The sequence below is a fragment of the Balaenoptera physalus genome, assembly GCF_965194825.1.
Source record: "Balaenoptera physalus genome assembly, chromosome: 14".
NCBI lineage: Eukaryota > Metazoa > Chordata > Mammalia > Artiodactyla > Balaenopteridae > Balaenoptera > Balaenoptera physalus.
This window is the reverse complement of record NC_138893.1, coordinates 12,071,852-12,090,582: the sequence shown is the minus strand read 5'-3', so window position 1 is coordinate 12,090,582 and position 18,731 is coordinate 12,071,852. Positions and strand designations below refer to the sequence as shown.

At 43.4% G+C, this 18,731-nt stretch overlaps 1 protein-coding gene across 10 annotated transcripts in view; it reads left to right on the top strand.

Annotated features, from left to right (window-relative positions):
• Positions 1 to 12,639: 12,639 nt before the first annotated feature.
• Positions 12,640 to 18,731, top strand: part of MAP3K21 (mitogen-activated protein kinase kinase kinase 21) — a 136,614-nt gene continuing 130,522 nt past the window's right edge. For all 10 annotated transcript variants that reach the window (XR_014252945.1, XR_014252946.1, XR_014252947.1 and 7 more), the window contains exon 1: positions 12,640 to 13,791. Coding sequence is in view for 6 of the 10 variants with exons in the window: in XM_082422962.1 (XP_082279088.1) it covers positions 12,960 to 13,791 (832 nt within the window). In the remaining 4 variants the exon portion in view is untranslated. The remainder of the gene's footprint in view (positions 13,792 to 18,731) is intronic.

Below are 18,731 nucleotides of genomic sequence, written 5' to 3'. Positions count from 1 at the left end.
GGCTAATCTTCAGTCAGTAGGCATGAAGAAGTATGGAAATAAGGACAACAAAACTGCATTTAGGAAAAATTCCTAATGAATAGAATACTAACCCTTCACTCCAAGATCATTTGAGATTTTCCCAAATATGCCTCATTCTGCCTAAGAGTAAACCTATAATGTAAAACACATTTTTGGTTCTTTTAACTGCATATTATAACTCAAACAGTCAAGTTTGAAGTAGAAAACACCAGTTATTATTATTGTTGTTGTTGTTATTGTTGAAAAAAGTGAAGAAAAAAAGCAGAGTGGCCTTTACTCATTTGTAGCACTAGGTGGCACCAGAGCGCTGCATCAGATGCAGTAAAATACAGCCTGTTGCTGACACAGCAAAGCAAGAAAAGACTTTAAACAAGGGTGAATTCAATATTCTGGAAAGCTTGCCTCCAAAATGACACTACTTCTTTCACCTGATTAGTTTGTTCATGTCTTCTGAAGGCCACTGTGGCCTTTATTTATGTAAAACAATTTTTTAACCTTATATACAAATTAGTGTCCCTGAAGAACAGAATAGAAATAGGACCCAGAGTGTGTTCTAAAATCTAATTTTAAAACTTTTCAGATATAAAAGAGGACTTTACCTAAACATTAAAAGGGTGCCTCATGGGCTTCCCTGGTGGCGCAGTGGTTGAGAATCTGCCTGCCAATGCAGGGGACACGGGTTCGAGCCCCGGTCTGGGAAGATCCCACATGCCGCGGAGCAACTAGGCCCGTGAGCCACAACTACTGAGCCTGCGCGTCTGGAGCCTGTGCTCTGCAACAAGAGAGGCCACGATAGTGAGAGGCCCGCGCACCGCGATGAAGAGTGGCCCCCACTTGCCGCAACTAGAGAGAGCCCTAGCACAGAAACGAAGACCCAACATCACAATCAATCAATCAATCAATCAATAAATCTTTAAAAAAAAAAAAAAAAAAAAAAGGGTGCCTCATGCCCCTACCCCCAAAATGACAAAAAAAAAAATTAACATTAAGATAGATCCTAGGGCAACTGACATCTCCATTCAGAGCAGGACCTTGGTGAACTCACTCTCCCACAAAAGCAATGAAAATACAGGCCGAGCAACTAAGAACAATCACTTCAGAACCCTAAAAATTAACCAAAGCCATAGATTGAACTGCAAATCATCCATCCAAGAGGAACTAAGGCACTTAGGTAAGACAGTAGAGTCTGTGACATTTTACCAGGGGCTCTTCTCACCCCTCCTCCATCCCAAGCTCAGTGACCCACCCTACAGAACCCTATGGAAAGATAAAAGGGCGTCTTTAGGCTGAAATTAAACGACACTAGACAATAACTCCAATCCACACAAAGCAATAACGAGCACCTGTAAAGGTAACTACACAAGTACATATAAAAAAGGTGCAAATATATTTTTGTTTATAACCTCTCTATTCTTATATCTGCTTGTAAACACAACTGCATAAGCAAGAATTCCTGTCCAGTTATTCTTTTAATAAGCAAGATATACATTTTTATTCTGTGAAGTGACTAGATTTTGGGAGTTTACTTGTTACTGCAGCACAACCTACCCTAACACAGAAATTATTACCTTGAAATAGTGTACAAATGTAATAAAACCTAAAATAGTTGGCATTGGCTTGGCAGCTGTTGAGCAAGGAAACATCTTGCAGGCTGGAAAGATGGAGACCCAAGTTATGCAGCATTAAATTATTTGGTAAAAGTGTCCTCTTCAGGGACTCAGATGACCTACCAACAGCTACTGAGCCTATGACTCTGGAGAAAAAAATTGGGAAAGAAAAAAAGAAAGAATGTGTGTGCATATTGACTGTTCCTGGTTCCATTTAGCAAAAAATAATTGAATGATTTCAAAACAGAACACCAGGACCCTGAATGGCCTCAGCACGGTGTAGCTGATTCACCAGCCTAAATGCCTGCTTCTTACTTGGAAATAAATTACAATAGAAATAAATTAATTCCTATTGTGTTGTTACCAAAATGGGGGATCCATTTGCTACCGCAGCTTAGCCTATCCTAATTAACACAAGGAACAATGAAAATAAATTAAGCATTGAACTCAAGGAAAAGAATAACAACAACAAACCCAAGGAAAGCAGATGGAAAATAGTAATGAATATAAATGCAGAGATTAATCATTAGAAAAAAGAAAAACAATAGAACTAATAAATAAATACAAAAACACAAAAGTTTTGTTAGGGGGAGGGCAATAAAATAGATAAATCAGTAGCTCATCTGAACAGAAGCAAAGGTAGAAAGTATAAATAGGCAAAAAGAGATAAAAAGGATAAAACAATAGAAAAGAAAGAAATTAAAATAATCATAAGAGAATACTTTGCTACAGAGTATGTAAATAAATGTGGGAACCTAGGTGAAATGGGTAATTATCTAGGAAAATTTAAATTACCAAATCTCACCCCAGAAGAGAGAAAATCTAAAGCAAACAATTACCTTATGGAAGAAATAGAGAATATTATAAAAATGGTACACATTCAAGAAGCACTAGACCCAAACTCTTGCAAAGCAGATTTGTACATAAACTTTTATGAGACAGGTAATTCCAGTGTAATTTAAACTGTTTCAGAACACTGAAAAAGAAGAAAGACATTTCCAAATCCTTTACATGAAGGTAACATAACATACATTCCAAAAATCAAATAAAATGCCATAACTATACCCAATCACGAGTATGAATATTCATGCAAAAATCCAAATTAAATATTAGCAAAGTGAATGCAGCAACACATAAAAACCAAAGGGAGATTCATTCCAGGAATACAAAGATGATTCATCACCTAAAGGGTACCCATTAAAGGAGGTAAATTTAGGATGTCCGTTATCAAAAATCATTATTTCATGTGGTCTGGGAACATTGGTCAAAGTATTAGAGAAGATAGCCACATGACGAAAACCTTAAAGAGCTATCAAAGGACACAAGCAAACAAAAATATTAAACAAATGGAAGGGCGTAGAAAGTTGTGAGCCTGGAAGATTCAATGTTACAAAGTCTTGGTGAATTAGTTTGAAACCCCTAACATAATCCCAATTTAGGAAACCCAAAGGAACAAACTAAAAATACACGCCACAACAGGGATAAATCTTAACGAATACAAGCTTACTGAGTACCATGAGCTCAGAAGAGTACACACAATATGATTCCATTTCTGTAAAATTTGAAGAGAGGGAAACCTAATTTATGATGTTGAGACAGTGATGGAAGGAAGAGCAAGGAGTTCCTGGGTTTCTACTGGTGCTCTGTTTCCTGATCTGGGTGCTGCTTACACATACGATGTTAGTTTGTGTCCTGTATAGATAAATAAGAAGAATTGCCAGGAAAATTCTGGAAACGAATATTAGTGAGGAGGATTAGTCCTAGCCGATACTATAATATTGTGGTCCTAGGGCACAAGTAGACAGAAATGTCAGTGAGCTAGAAGGATGGAGGAGGGTCGGGTTGGGGGGAACACTAAACGAAAACTTATGGAAAATCATTTTCAAGAACTAAGGAAGTCTTTTCTACTATGACCTGGAATCCATAAAGGAAAAGATTCAACTACATAGAAGTGAAAAGAAAAAGAAAAGAAAACATCTTCATTAAAGAAAAAAAAGTCACAGATAAACCATAATGGAAAAGAATATAAAAAAATTGTATGTATAACTGAATCACTTTTCCGTACAAGAGAAATTAACACAGCATTGTAAATCAACTATACTTCAATTAAATAAATAAATAAAAATAAAGTGTTCAACAACAGCCAAAAAAAAATCACACAAGGAGAAAAAATCTAGACACACCAGTAAAAATATGTGCACCTCATATTTAAGTCATATAGATAAGTCATTTAATACACACAGACCTCCTAAAAATCAACAAGAAGTAAGACAAGACCAACCAAAAATGGACAAAGGGAAAGAACAGATAGTTCACAGAAAGGTTAATTCAAATGACTCAAATGTCTGAAAAGATGTCAGTCTCAGTCACAGTAAGAAAATATTTTTTAAAATATGGCTGCAAAAATAATTAGAACACACACACATAGCAGATTTTCTAGCTTCTTTCTAGATGGATTCTAAACATGGAAAATATTAAAAGATGGAGACAACTAGTCAAGGGAATAATAAACTGCTAAAAGAATATTAGTTTCACTTGAAAAAGCAGACTTAGAATCCATCAAAGTAGGAAAAATAAGGTTTCCAGTACCAAACTTAATATTAAGGAAAATCAATATCCAGTATAAGTGGAAGCTGGGGCTCAGATTCTACCTGTTGAATATACCATAATTTGTTAAGATTTTTTGAAGATGTTAAATTTCTAATCTTTGAGAGGTTGCATTTGTTTTTTTTTTAATGGTATTCTTACTGTTATTATAGAAAACCAGTTTGCCCAAGAGCATTATTAGATAAGAAAATCCTCCCTGAAATAGATACTCCCTAGAGGATTTCCCTCACTGAAGCCTCAACTCTATCAAGTGACTTGAGAAAAGATTAGGAAGACTTCAAATAATCCTGTACGTAGCAACCACAAAACAATACTTGACATTTACAGGACACATTTCAGTTTTCAAAGTACTTCACATTCATCAGCTCCTTCAGGATAATAAAACCAACCTAGAAGGTAACAGTAACACCCAGAAAATCAGGAAGTTCACATGATGACGCAGATGCTGTGGCTTTGGGCCCTGGAAATTCTTACAGAGATTAAAACTAACACTGAGGCAGGAGAAATGGTGGCAGCAGGAATGGATGGAAGCAGGGTACTTATAACTGGTACGTTCCACCTTTGTGTTTAAAGGAAGAAAAGGTCAGCTGGGTTGATTTAAGAGTTCTGAAGAAATTTCAGCAGAGATTTAAAAAGACTTAGAGAAAGAGATTACTTCATGAAAGAACCTTGAACCATGTAGATCAGTGCTGAATTAGCATATGCTGAAAGCAGTAATAGAAAAAAAATTCTTGGATTTATTTAGTGTTTTTCTTCTAAGAATTTCAAAAGAGCTGTTTAATTTTGTTACCATTAATTCTCATGGTACTCATCATATTCTTAAGTGACTATGTTAATATTTCTCTAATTTTATATGTACATTAAAAAATTGGGCTGTTGAAACCAAAGCTCAAGGTCTCTAAGAAGGTCAGTGGTGTAAATTTGTTGTGTGTCTCAGTCTATTTTAGGAAGGTTAGACCCCCAAGATAGATCTGAGGTGCAGGAAACCATCATTTCCATAGAATGAATACCATAAAAGAGCACAACAGAGTAAATTTGTTCAGAGTAGAAAAGTCAGCTCACAAAAACAGACCCATGAGTCTGTGAGCCATGAGTCCAAGAATTAGACATTCTGATGAAGAACATGAACTTACTGTATGTTTTGTAATGTAACTAGCAAGCTGATGGCACTTAATAAAAACGAAACATAGCAAGTATAAACCCATTAGCCTATGGTTTATTCACTACAATCTTAGGAGGATAAATTGCTCTTTTTTTTTTTTTTTTAATCATCTTTATCCTCTGTGTCCTCTGTTTAATATTTCTAGCAGTTTATGAAGAATTAGTCATTATATTTGAAGAGTCTAGTAAATTACAAATAAAAGAAAACTAATTCTAGTAGGACAGAATGTACAAAAATGGCAACTCAGAGGGGAATGACGACCTTCCTATCTCAGGTCCAAGGTCATGAGCTTTGTAGCTTTCCTTTAGAAGGGATATCGTAAAGAGTTTTAAAAAAGACCTTGGCTTTCTGAAACCACTCAGGTTTTTACGTTGTTGTATTATTCAATGAAGTAGTTCATTGTGCATCTGAGTAGCCCTGACTGGAATCTGTAACTTTAAGCGTGGACAGGCAAGGGGCCAGTCCTATCCAGTGATTAAAGTTACAGAAATTCTAAAACTCATGATGACTCTGTCCAAAGCTGAAAGCCAGGTGCAACTTTGGGACTAAACAGCAACCTGACACACAGACCGAATTCAAAGCTTCAGCACTTAGAGAACATTCCAGTAAGTGTTAACTTATTATAATTGATGAATCATCATCATCGCCATTGTCACCATTGTTATTATTATTCATTTAACCCCACATCTTTATACTCATGAAAAGGAGGCCAGAGAACCGGATTATAGCACAGGGAACCATATGCAATAGCCTGTGATAAACCATAACGAAAAAGAATATATATATGTGTAACTGAATCACTTTGCTGTACAGCAGAAATTAACACAACATTGTAAATCAACTGTACTTCAATAAAAATAAGTAGTCTAAGTAAAAAACAAAACAACAACAAAAAGTACTCCATGCTGTGTTTTGCTCACCACACTCACTTATACCTCCCCAGCTACAACATTGAGGTAATGAGCTGGGCCTTCCCCTGACAACGGGAAAGTCAAAGTACATTGTGAACTCTTTTGTGGTATTTGCTCACTTAATCTTTCTCCAGATAATTGCCTGTCCAATCCTTTCTGTCCTTCAAGTCTTTGCTCAAATCTCTCCTTCTCAACGAGGCCATCCTCTCTACCCTGTTGACCACCACAAAATGCCCCAGTTCACTCCACCTTCGCCCCCATTCCTGATGCATCTTTTCTTGCTTTCCTTTTTATTTTTACACAGTATTTATCAAATTCTAATATGCATTGTAATTTGCATATTTATTCTATTTCCCACCTACTGCCTTTAAAATATAAGTTCCATGATAAAAGAGAACTTTCTTTGTTTTGTTCACCTTAATATCCCAAGTACCTAGATTACTGCCTGACACTCAAAAAAAACAATAAAAGATGTTGAAAGATGAACCCAGTTTTTCTGTATATTCTGTTCTACCACTATTGCAAACTATCTCTATTATTACTTGGCTTTATTGTGGCATGGTCCATGATGAATGAATATCAAGAATACTGGTTAATAAATAAAGTTAGTAAATAAATAATAATAAAAATTACTTGCAAATATGTATAATTACTTGCAAATATGTATAATTTGGTTAACATAAAAAGCATTATGTTTTGTGATGTCATATGCCCAAGACCCTTGGAAATTACCATCCCAACTTTTAATTCTGAACACCCTGTGAAAATTTTAGAATTTTTCTTGGCAGGTGAAATTGATCTTGTATGGGAAAATATACCAAATGGAAGCCAAAAAAAAAAAAAAGGATAAATATGCTTTCTGTTGAATTTTCTATTCTAATGGCTCCTCTATGAATAGTAATGAAGATTAAAATAATACAAGCTAACATTTATTAGCACTAATTAAGTGCTATGCTTTAATATACTAGCTCAATGAATCTTCAGAACAACACCACAGGGCAGATACTGTTGTTCTACCATTTTGCAGAGACAGTGGAAAAACATTTAGAGTCATGTAACAAGTAATGACAAAGTCAAGATTGGAACCCAGGACTGTCTGCAGACTCTTGCCATTATACCAAATTATACCACATTGGTGAAACACCACACACACACACACACACACACACACACACCATTTCCCAAATGTAATCCAAGGTAAATAATTCATGACAGCTGGCATTTCCAAAGTTCCAGGGCATCAATCAAAATGCTTTTTGTCTTAAATAGTTTGAGCAATTCCATTGAACTGCTAATGCTCCTAATATACTGTTTTACACCTAGAAGTATGAAGGTCTGATAAAAGTAACTAAAAATTCTAAGAACCATTTTTTTATCTGGAAGATTGTTCCATGTCTTAAAGAATTTACACATAGTTCTTGAGGGAATATTTTTCCTCACCCCTCCAGGGTTTCTCATCTCTCCTCATGTCCAGACACCCATTTTTTAAGTCCTTTCTAATCCGGCTTCCTTTCTAGCTTTTCTCCAGAAAATATTCTTTCCTGTCGTTGAGTCATGACAATGGCCTGTGAACACCAAAATCCTTGTCCTTTCTTCCTTATGTTTTCTTCTTCATCCTCTTATGATCCTGTTTTTACCATCCACTTGTTTACCCCACCAACCCTGAAAGTTCTCTCTCCTCTGTTACACCATCTCACCGTGAGGGTGACCATCCTGGGATTTTAGCCCTGAGTGGCCTGTGTCGGGAACCTGGGACAGTTGGTCACTTTGTATGTCACCCTCTTTCTCACAGATCTCCACTGCCTTTCAACTCCTCTACTGCTCCACACAGCCCAAGCAGTATGTCCCTCTCGTATTGCTATTTCCTCCTATTTGTTAATCTTGACTCTATAAGATCCTGGACGGCAAGGGCAGCTCTAGATTAACTTTCCCCATCTCCACTTTCTTACTCTTTATTTTTTTCACTATAAATTGTCTCCCTGCGCACAACTAAAGCTGATTTTTTTTTAAACTTTATTTTTATTTATTTATTTTTGGCTGCATTGGGTCTTCATTGCTGCGCACGGGCTTTCTCTAGTTGTGGCAAGCGGGGGCTACTCTTCGTTGCGGTGCGTGGGCTTCTCATTGCGGTGGCTTCTCTTGTTGCTGAGCATGGGCTCTAGGCGCTCGGGCTTCAGTAGTTGTGGCTCGTGGGCTCAGTGGTTGTAGCGCATGGGCTTAGTTGCTCTGAGACATGTGGGAATCTTCCCTGACCAGGGCTTGAACCTATGTCCCCTGCATTGGCAGGCAGATTCTTAACCACTGCATCGCCAGGGAAGTCCCCACAACTTTTTTCTTTTAAGAGAGCAAATCCATATGACCATTCCCTCTGTTTTCACTAACACCAACCTGTCACCCTCTTTGTCTGATTCTTTAAAGTCTTCCCCCTTGGTTCTTATTTTTATCAACTTCTATTTAAATATATTTGTCACTCCGGTTCTGTCTTCACACTCTGTTCTTCTTTTGTTACTGTCTTCCTGGCGGAATGAGCAGGGCCAGAGAGAGTGGGCGTGGCTACAGCACTCACCTCTGAGTAGCACAGGACACCTATGCTATTTCCCCAGCTGTAAGATTCAGAGGGTTAAAAAAAACAGATGTGAAAGTAACAAATGATGAATTTTAGGAATAATCAAGCACAGACAGACGCCCTGCCAGGACAGTTTCCTGCTCAGAGGTCCCAAATGGGGAAAAGGTCCCAGGGGATAGCACTGCTGGAGGTTCAGGTGGGGTCCACAGGATGAGTCTCTGAATCGTGGTGTGGAGAGTCATAACCACTTGGTACCCCTCTTTGTATCAGGTGTGAGTCAAGCAAGGGGTCAAGTTTAGCTAATTTAGAAGGCCCTGAGGATGGATCCCTCTGGAGCTTGAGAGGCTTGAGGTCCTGGAAGGCAGCAGAGAGTCCTTGAAGGGCAGGAAGAGTCTGCCAGGATGGATGTCTGCCAGCTGTGGACAGGGCTTCTAACGCAGAAGCACACACTGGGTCCCCCTGCTCTCTATGTGGCCCGAATAGTTCATGTCAAGTGTTCGACATTGGCTTAGAGAATTACTTCCAAAACTCCGTTCCCACCATAAATGCTCTCCTTTCTGATCTCCTGATTCTCTGATATTCCTACTCTATAGCTAGTTGTCCCCCAATCATCCCAAATACAACATGACCAAAAAAAAGCCTTCTCCCTAAACTATTCCCTAGGTCATTTAACATCATTACCATCCACCTAACTGCTTAAGCTAGAAACCTGGGTGGGGTTATCTTGAACATTTCCCACAAACCCTTATCCACAATTCTAGAACCCAAAAAGCTCTGAAAACCAAAACTCATGTGGTAACAAAACTTGCAACCTGGGGCTATCTGTGGCCAACCATACATGTAAATACTAGAAAAACAAAATAATTAGAAACTAGGTTTGCTAAACGGGCTGATCAGAGGAACTGCTTGCTCTCTTCATTGAAAAGGGTATTCATAATAAGAGCTAATATTTTTTTCTCAGTATAATTATCCATTCCCAGCCTCATTCCTCAAATGATCTGAGGGGGTCTTAAAAAGTTAAATGCACAGCATCTGCACCAAAGATACCCTGATAAATAATGCCTAGTTTACTGCCTTAATGGCCTGTCACTGACATCCTGATGCGGTGATCCTGTTAGATCATTACACACAAGGTGACCAAGCTCATCCTGGCAGCTTTTTTTTTTTTAATTGAAGTATGAGTTACAATGATGTGTTAGTTTCAGGTATGCAGCCAAGTGAGCTATATATATATGTATATGTTTACATATACATATATATACATATATATACATATATATATATACATATATATATATATGTATATATATATATATATATATATATATATACACATTCCCTTTCAGACTCCTTTCTCTTACAGGCAATCACAAAATACTGAGTACAGTTCCCTGTGCTACACAGGAGGCCCCTGCTGGTTATCTACTTCACATATAGCAAGGTGTATATGCCAATCCCAAGCTCCCAGTCTATCCCTCCTCCCCACCACCACCCCGGGCAACCACAAGTTTGTCTTCTATGTCTATGTGTCTATTTCTGTTTTATATATTAATTCATTTGTATCTTTTTTTTTTTTTTTTTAAGATTCCACTTACAAGTGATATCATGTGGTATTTGTCTTTCTCTCTCTGGCTTACTTCACTTAATATGATGATTCCTAGGTCCACCCATGTTGCTGCAAATGGTATTATTGCATTCTTTTTTATGGCTAATATCCCATTGTATATATATACCACAATAAGAGCTAATATTTATTGAGAATTTACTACGTGCTAAGCACCTTCGCAAGCCTTTCCATCTATTAATTTATTCAGTCTTCCCAACCAGCCTATGAGGCAGGTACTATTTCATATAATTCCCATTTTACAGATGAGAAAACTGAGCCACAGAGAAGTAAAGTAACTTGTTCAAGGTCACACAGCCAATAAATGGTATAATTTGAAAGACTGAAAGAAAACTGCAAAGGCAATGACTTTCTTAACATGTAATTCAATGTTATTATATGTCCTATCTTTATAAAAGCAAAATAGTGTCTCTGTTCTCGGGTAGTAAAGGACCCACACTTCAGGAAACGCTGGCCTCCTACAGGACACTCTCATTTCTTTAGGATTTTTACAGTTGCGCTCTCTTCTACCTTTGTAGCCTCACCTCCTGCCACAGGAAACTCTCAACCTCTAGCGGTTCACTGAGCCCACTGTTTATTTGTACTCACCTGCCTTTGCTCACACTGCCTGGAATGTCCTTCTTCCCTTTCTCTATTAATCCTAGTCATACACAGCTCAAATGACACTCAGCAAAGCATCCCCCAGAGAATCCAGGCATAATGGATTGTTCCTTTGCCTTGAGCCCAGGACACTTGGCTTATTCTTTTGTCCTGGCACTCACTTATTGTCTCTTACTCTCTAGATATGGGGCTTTGTAACCTCCAATCCTTAGCCTAGTCTCTTACACCTAGAGACTAGGCTAGAGTAAGTGCTAACTAAATATTAATTAAATTAGATGTATTCACACCTGGAGGGTTTTGTCCAACATCTCCATCAATATAGAGAAGAGATCCACGGGTGTGTGGATATTGTGGCCTGTCGCGATTGTAGCAGGAACTGTAAATAGGGGTAGCATGGAGGGATAACAGGGTGGAGAGGGAAAGGCCCTGTGACACTGGGCTGGGCACTGCTGCTTTCGGCCGCAGAGGAAGAGAGGCTGGCTACATCTCACAGTGGCAGTCTGTTTCAGGAGAACTAACTATGGTACTCCCTTCCACAGCCCTCATCACCAGTAAGCCCTCAAAGATGAAGGTTTTTCTAAATTAATGAATGCAAAAATTACAGAGAAGAAAACATGTTCATACAAGAAAATCCCAAAGTTCCTTCCTATCCCTAGACCTGAAACTGTCCTAGCCTCCAAACATAAAAGCTTCACTTTCTGACGCTGTCAGAAGGCGATCGTTCGCTACCCAGAGCAAATGGAGGAGGGTGGAGGCCCTGCTTCCCAGGATGTTGACGTACACCCGGTAAACGAAGTCAGCACATCGGCGAGGACAACTTTTCTGTGAACAGACCCTCTAGCTTTATTCGCCTTCCCTAGGGAATATGTAAGGCCAGGGGCTCGAGCACTCCGTGGTTGCCAATGCCTTCTACACCCGAACCTATAGGTTCACAGGTCCTTTCCCTTTTGAGCAGACAATAAAGACAGACGCGGGATTATCTGTCACCAAGGATGAGCTCCCCGCTGACCCACGGCTCACTGCCCGGTGCTCCGTCACCCCTCAGTCCTGGGCTGCACGCCGCCCAGTGAGCGGTCCGCAGCCGCTCCCCATCTGTTCTGGACCTGTCCCGGGGCGCACCGCGACGCTCAGCCCACTCTCCGTCCCGCCTAAGACACCAGATCCTCTTCACCCGCTGCCACCGGCTTCCAGAGAAGAGTGGAGAATAGTAGTCTCCGAGCCTGACCTTGGGCTTAATTTCAATTTCCCCGAAACCTCTCGCAGCCCTGAGCTGGCTCCGCCTCCCGGGACACAAGTGCGCGGCACACCCAAAGCCGCAGAGCGCGAGCCTCGGGGTCGGCCTGGGGCCCTGGGGGCGGGGCGGGCCGGGTGCGGTGGGCGGGCCCTGGGGGCGGAGTGGGCCCAGGTGAGGTGGGCTGTCCCTGGAGGCGGGGCGGCCCGTGGGGGAGGGGCGAGGCGGGGCGGGCCCGGAGGGGGCGGCGCAGGCGGTGTCTGGCCCAGGGGGCGGGTCCGGGGCGGGTCCGGGGCGGGCCCTGGGGGCGGGCCCTGGGGGCGGGCTCAGGCGGCGGCTAGGCCGATCGTGCTGCAGGCCGTCCGCAGGCCCAGCGCGCCACCATGGAGCGACAGCCCAGGCAGCCGCTGGGACCGCTGCAGCAGCAGAGGCATCCGAGGAGGAACGGGGGCTGAAGCCGTGGCCTCCGGGTAGTGGGCCCGTGAACACCCGCCGTCCCCGAGCCCCGACTCCTCCTCCCTGCCTTCCCGGGCGCAGGCGGTGACCCTGCCGGACGATGCGCGCCCCCGGCCGCCCCCGAGGCTGAGCCCGCCGCCCCGCGCTCGGCTCTCGCCCTCGCCGTCGCCCCCCATGGCCTTGCCGGGCGCCGAGGTCACGGCTGACAGGCCGGGGTCGCCGGCGCCGGGCGCCCCCGCCGGCTCCGCGTCGTCGTCGTCCGCCTCCTCCGGCGGCTCGGCCTCGGCCTCGGCCTCGGCGGGAGCGGGGCTGTGGGCCGCGCTGTACGACTACGAGGCGCGCGGCGAGGACGAGCTGAGCCTGCGACGCGGCCAGCTGGTGGAGGTGCTGTCCCAGGACGCCGCCGTGTCGGGCGACGAGGGCTGGTGGGCCGGCCAGGTGCAGCGGCGCCTCGGCATCTTCCCCGCCAACTACGTGGCGCCGTGCAGCCCGGCCGCCCGCCCCGCGCCGCCGCCCGCCCGGCCGCCGCCGCCGCGGCCCGGCTCGCCGGTGCACGTCGACTTCGAGAGGCTGGAGCTCCAGGAGCTCATCGGCGCCGGCGGCTTCGGGCAGGTGTACCGCGCCACCTGGCAGGGCCAGGAGGTGGCGGTGAAGGCGGCGCGCCGGGACCCGGACCAGGACGCGGCGGCGGCGGCCGAGAGCGTGCGGCGCGAGGCCCGGCTCTTCGCCATGCTGCGGCACCCCAATATCATCGAGCTGCGCGGCGTGTGCCTGCGGCAGCCGCACCTCTGCCTGGTGCTCGAGTTCGCCCGCGGCGGCGCGCTCAACCGCGCGCTGGCCGCCGCCAACGCCGCCCCGGAACCCCGCGCGCCCGGGCCGCGCCGCGCGCGCCGCATACCCCCGCACGTGCTGGTCAACTGGGCGGTGCAGATCGCGCGGGGCATGCTCTACCTGCACGAGGAGGCCGTCGTGCCCATCCTGCACCGGGACCTCAAGTCCAGCAACAGTAAGTGAGGGCGGAGTGGGGGAGGGGAGGACGCAACCGCGCCCCGCGCAGCCCACCTCGGTGCGGGCGCTGGGCGTGCTCCGCGGGGCCAGGTGCCCGGGGGAAGGAGGCGGGGGTCGGCCTCCCGACGCCAGCAGCCCCTCCTGCTCTGGCCTTCCGGGGCTCAGAGGGCCACCTGGACCCTAGTTACTTGCTTTGGGGCAGGTGATACACTTACCTTGCAGGGTTTCTTTCAGGTGCCTTTTTTAGAAAGGCAGATCAGACTTGCTTGCCGAAGACACAGTTGTAACATATCGGGGCTTTCTGGAAACTTCACGGTGCTGTTTGGCCTTTGGGTACAATAAGTGGTTCATTTGGATAGAACTTTGCAAACCGAGGCCTTCCTCGGGAACCCATGGCCCCCCGTCTTGCCTAGTGGCCTACATCAAACTGCCCTTTCCTTCAGCTTTACAAGCACTGTGTTGAGGTCTCTCCTTTCCCACTTTAAATATGGCTTCATGTCCTTCGGCGTTTCCAAAGACTTTTCATTCAGATGTCTCTGCCCATGAAGTAGATTTTCATTATTGGTTCGGTGGCTTGAGTGTTGGTGAATAGTCTCCAGACCCAGAAACACCATTTTGTGCCATCGTGCCCTTTGGGGTGGATTTCAGAGCAAGTTCATTGTCCTTGTGCGGGTACTTGAAATCCTGAAGACCTGGCCTGTATCATTCACTTTGTTTATAAATCAGGTGCATTTTCCAGATGTCAGTAAGGAACTGACAAATGAACTAAACACAGATCCTATTAAATTTCATCGTATAAAAGATATAACAGCATTAGCTGCTTAAAGTTTGTTCTTCAGTATTGCAGATCACTTCACATTCTGAGTGTCCTGTCCATGGATCCCATAAGCCCTCTCCCCAGTGAAGTCCTGTGAGCCTTTGTCTGCCGGAAGCTTCCTGCAGAACCGGGTATTTTAAGGACAGCTGGAGCATCCTGCTTGCTCTGGTTCTTCGCAGTTGCCACAGTTCTGTGATAGACATGGAACCTGGCCTTTTACAAACCTACTCTGTTTCAGGACATCGAATCACCAACACAGGGACTTCTCTGGTGTAGTGGTTAAGACTCCAAGCTTCCACTGCAGGGGGGCACGGGTTCAATCCCTGGTCCTGGTCCAGGAACTAAGATCCCACATGACGTGGGGCGCAGCCAAAACAAAAAACAAAACAAATCACGAACACAGGCAAACTATTCAGGTTGGACTCATCCTTAGATGGAAAAATTAAAGGGTCTGTAACTATTATTTTTGCATTATGCTTAGGCTGTTTCGTAATAATGCTTTAGGTCCATATGGCCTGTTCACAAAGAAGAGCAAGTTTGCTAGTGTTTGTAAAAGCATAGGAGGCTAGATTAACCCATGTTCCAACGTATAAATGAAAAACTTTAAAAGAACTAATACTGTTAAATAGTGAAAAGAAATAATATGACCCTAGAATAATAACGTGGTTAAATAGTTTTTATTGACACCAGAAAAACTTGTAGGGTGGAACAAGTAGACTACTGTGTCTCTGGGAGATATTATGTAATCTGAAGGTGATTATATGCTGCAACTTAGTTTTCGAAAGACTTTTCACCCTCAGAATAAGTTGCCAAACTTCCTGGAGCATTTTAATTTCTGTAATTGTCAGGCAGGGTTGCCTTTGCACTTGAAGTATCATACTTTTAAAAAGACTTAATTGGCTGGGTCACTCACCTAGCCAAATGTTTGTTACGATATGACCACTTTTATAGTTTTTTAATTTTTACAACATAGCATTTTGAATGGGGCCTAAAAGGTGCAGATCACAGCATCTAGCACATTGCCTTATCTTGGCTCTGGCATTATTTATTCAATGAATAAATGCAGATACTTTGGGACCCTCTTATGATATATAAAGCCATAACTTTTTTTTTTAATTTTTTAAAATTAATTTATTTATTTTTGGCTGCGTTGGGTCTTCATTGGTGTGCGCGGGCTTTCTCTAGTTACAGCGAACGGGGGCCACTCTTCATTGCGGTACACGGGCTTCTCATTGCAGTGGCTTCTCTTTGTTTTGGCACACAGGCTCTAGGCGTGCGGGCTTCAGTAGTTGTGGCACAGCGGGCTCAATAGTTGTGGCTCGTGGGCTCTAGAGCACAGGCTCAGTAGTTGTGGCTCATGGGCTTAGATGCTCCGCGGCATGTGGGATCTTCCCGGACCAGGGCTCGCACCCGTGTCCCCTGCATTGGCAGGTGGATTATTAACCACTGTGCCACCAGGGGAGACCTGAAGCCATAACTTCTTGTTCAGACTGTTTGAGTACAGCAGAGACTCTATTACAGTGTATTTTGTTTGACTTCATTGGTTATTTGCTAATGGTGGTAGTGAGTTAATGATAATGTAAACAAGGTTTTAAAAATCAATATTGAATTTTAGTTTTATTCTTTAGTCTACTCATGTAACAAAGAGCCAGTATACGACTACTTGGACCCGAGCTAGTAGAAATTATTGTTTAAAGCAAATGTTTACATTTATCAAAGTAAGATATGGCTCTCAATATGTTTTCTCTTTTCTCATTGGTCTTTTTTTTTCTGTCATACAGTCTGAGACAATGTTTATGTTGAAATAAAAGCTGATCTTGTGATGGTACAAACAACTTTGTCCCTTCTCTAACAGATAGCAAAAGATTGAAAGTTGAGCCACATTAGCAAGTTTTAAGCATCATTTATGTTGTTTAAATATGCTAGGCCCTGTCACTCCCAGATGCAAAGTAAATGGAAAACGCTTTGCTAAATCTGTATACCACAACTAGAGAGCAAGACAAGGCAACCTTGAGCTACTGTGAAAAGGGCCGGTTTTGTATGCACTCAGAGCAGAGAAAACTCATCATGAGCTGGAACTCATTTATTCAACAGATTTTGAGGGCCCACCCTGTCCCAGGCATTTCTGGGCCCCGGGACGCAGTGGCAAAGCAGATGGCAAAGAGTGTCCCCGCCGGCACAGGGCTTAGTCAGATAGGGAAGATAGATGACAGTCATGCAAATATCAGGAAGTGCTGTCGAGCAAGGAAAGCATGGTGAGGGGTGGAGAGCGAAGGGGTGGAGGTTGAGGGTGCTGGTCAGATGGGGTGATCAAGGGAAGCCACTCCGAGGAAGTGACACAGAGAGCTGGAGGAGGAGGAATGAGTCGAGCAAATATCCAGGCAAAGAGCAGATGATGCAGACGTGAGCCTCACTTGCTGGAGGACGGGGGAGAAGGCGGGACGGCTGGGGCAGAGAGTGGAGTAGTGGTTGGTAGGGGTGGCTTGCAGGCCGTGTTCCGTGTGGACACTCCACTCTGAGCGCCGTCCAAAGCCTTGGAGCGTTTTGTGCAGAAGAGGGGCGTGATCGGATTTCTGTGTCTCCAGGATTACCCTGGACACTCTGGAGAATGGACTGGTAATTGGCCTGAGTGAAGGCTGGGGAGGTTCTCCAGGCCAGAGAAGACACTGACTTGACTGAGGGGCAGTAGCAATGGAAGTGGTTTTCAGGGAAGTTACCAGGACGGAGTGAAAAGAAAATGGTACGGTATGTGAATTGCTGAGGAGGGTTTGAATTATTAGAATTTAGTCTTAAGTGTTTTGTTTTTTCTGGTGTAGTTCAGGACTGAAAGAAAATTGCATGGCATGATTTATGGTTCCTTTCTTACTAATGTTGCTTACTGTGTTCTACCTTTTTTTTTTTTAAAAGCAGAAAATAAACGTTCCATGACAAACTGAGCCAGAGACTTTGGTAGCTGCTTATTTGTGTACTTTTTTATTTCAGTGATTAAGCATCTTTTTATCCCAATTTTTTGGTTTTTTTTTTAGCCCTCTGGGAATAATTATTATCTATATAATTATCTACAAGGACATCTGCAGTCTATAAATAGACACAGTTATATTTCTTATGAAATGCAGTTTAGAGCTTTTGCTAGAACAAACTACAAAAGGAATCTAAATTCTGTTTTAGCTTCTCTCATTAGTGCAGTATTAATAAAGGAACTATTTGAGAAAATTATAGCCAATGTGATCTCCAAATAAGGTGCTTAAAAAGCTCATAAGAGTGACCTGGGGGAGCTATTAATTACGCTATTATCAGTTAAGAGAAATGCGTCTTCTCCCTTCTCCTGTCTGTGCAGCTTCCTACCACAGCCTCTTCCTATTCCAAGGGTCAAGGGAGATCCGTCCAGAGAGCCCCGTGGTGACAGAGAGCTAATCAGCTTGTGAAACAGAATTGGCTAAAGATGTATTTTTGGAAGAAGAAGAGCAATCAGAACAGGTCACCACATCTTCCCCTAGCATTTTTATGCTTGCATATTAAAAAATAAATAATCCACTTTTCATTTCTTATAGTTGAAAGGAGGGGCAGTAATTTAGTGCTGCATTATGCTCACTTTTCACTGTACATCTCTGATCATTTTGTAGTCATTGTCAAGTGTATTAAAGTATGCGAATGGAAAGAGGAGAGGGGAAGTCTCCATCGTTTCAGAAGGCCGTCTGTAATTCCTGCTTTCCCACACTAGCCTGTGAGGGTTGAACTTTTCCAGAATAGTGCAGAACCAGAAGGAGCCTTGGCTTTGAAGTCAGACCTGGGTTTGAATATTGGTGTCGTCCTCTGCAAGCTGTGTGACCTTGGGCAAGTGTTATAATCTCCTTTAGCCTGAAAGTCTTGACTTCCGATACTGTCAGGAGTCCTGCAGGGAAAATCTGTTTAATATTTTTTTATCCCTTCCTAGGCAATTGGGTAAATTCCGCATGAAAGTAGGTGGCTTTTTTAGGGAACAGTTAGGAGTCAGGTGTGGCTAGAATGAAAGGAAGACGGGCTTTTGTTGGGAAGGAGACAGGCGTTTAACAAGTGGCCAGACAGCACGGCCTTGAATGCCACGCTGAGAGGTGTGGACTGTCTAACAGCAAAAGCGAGCC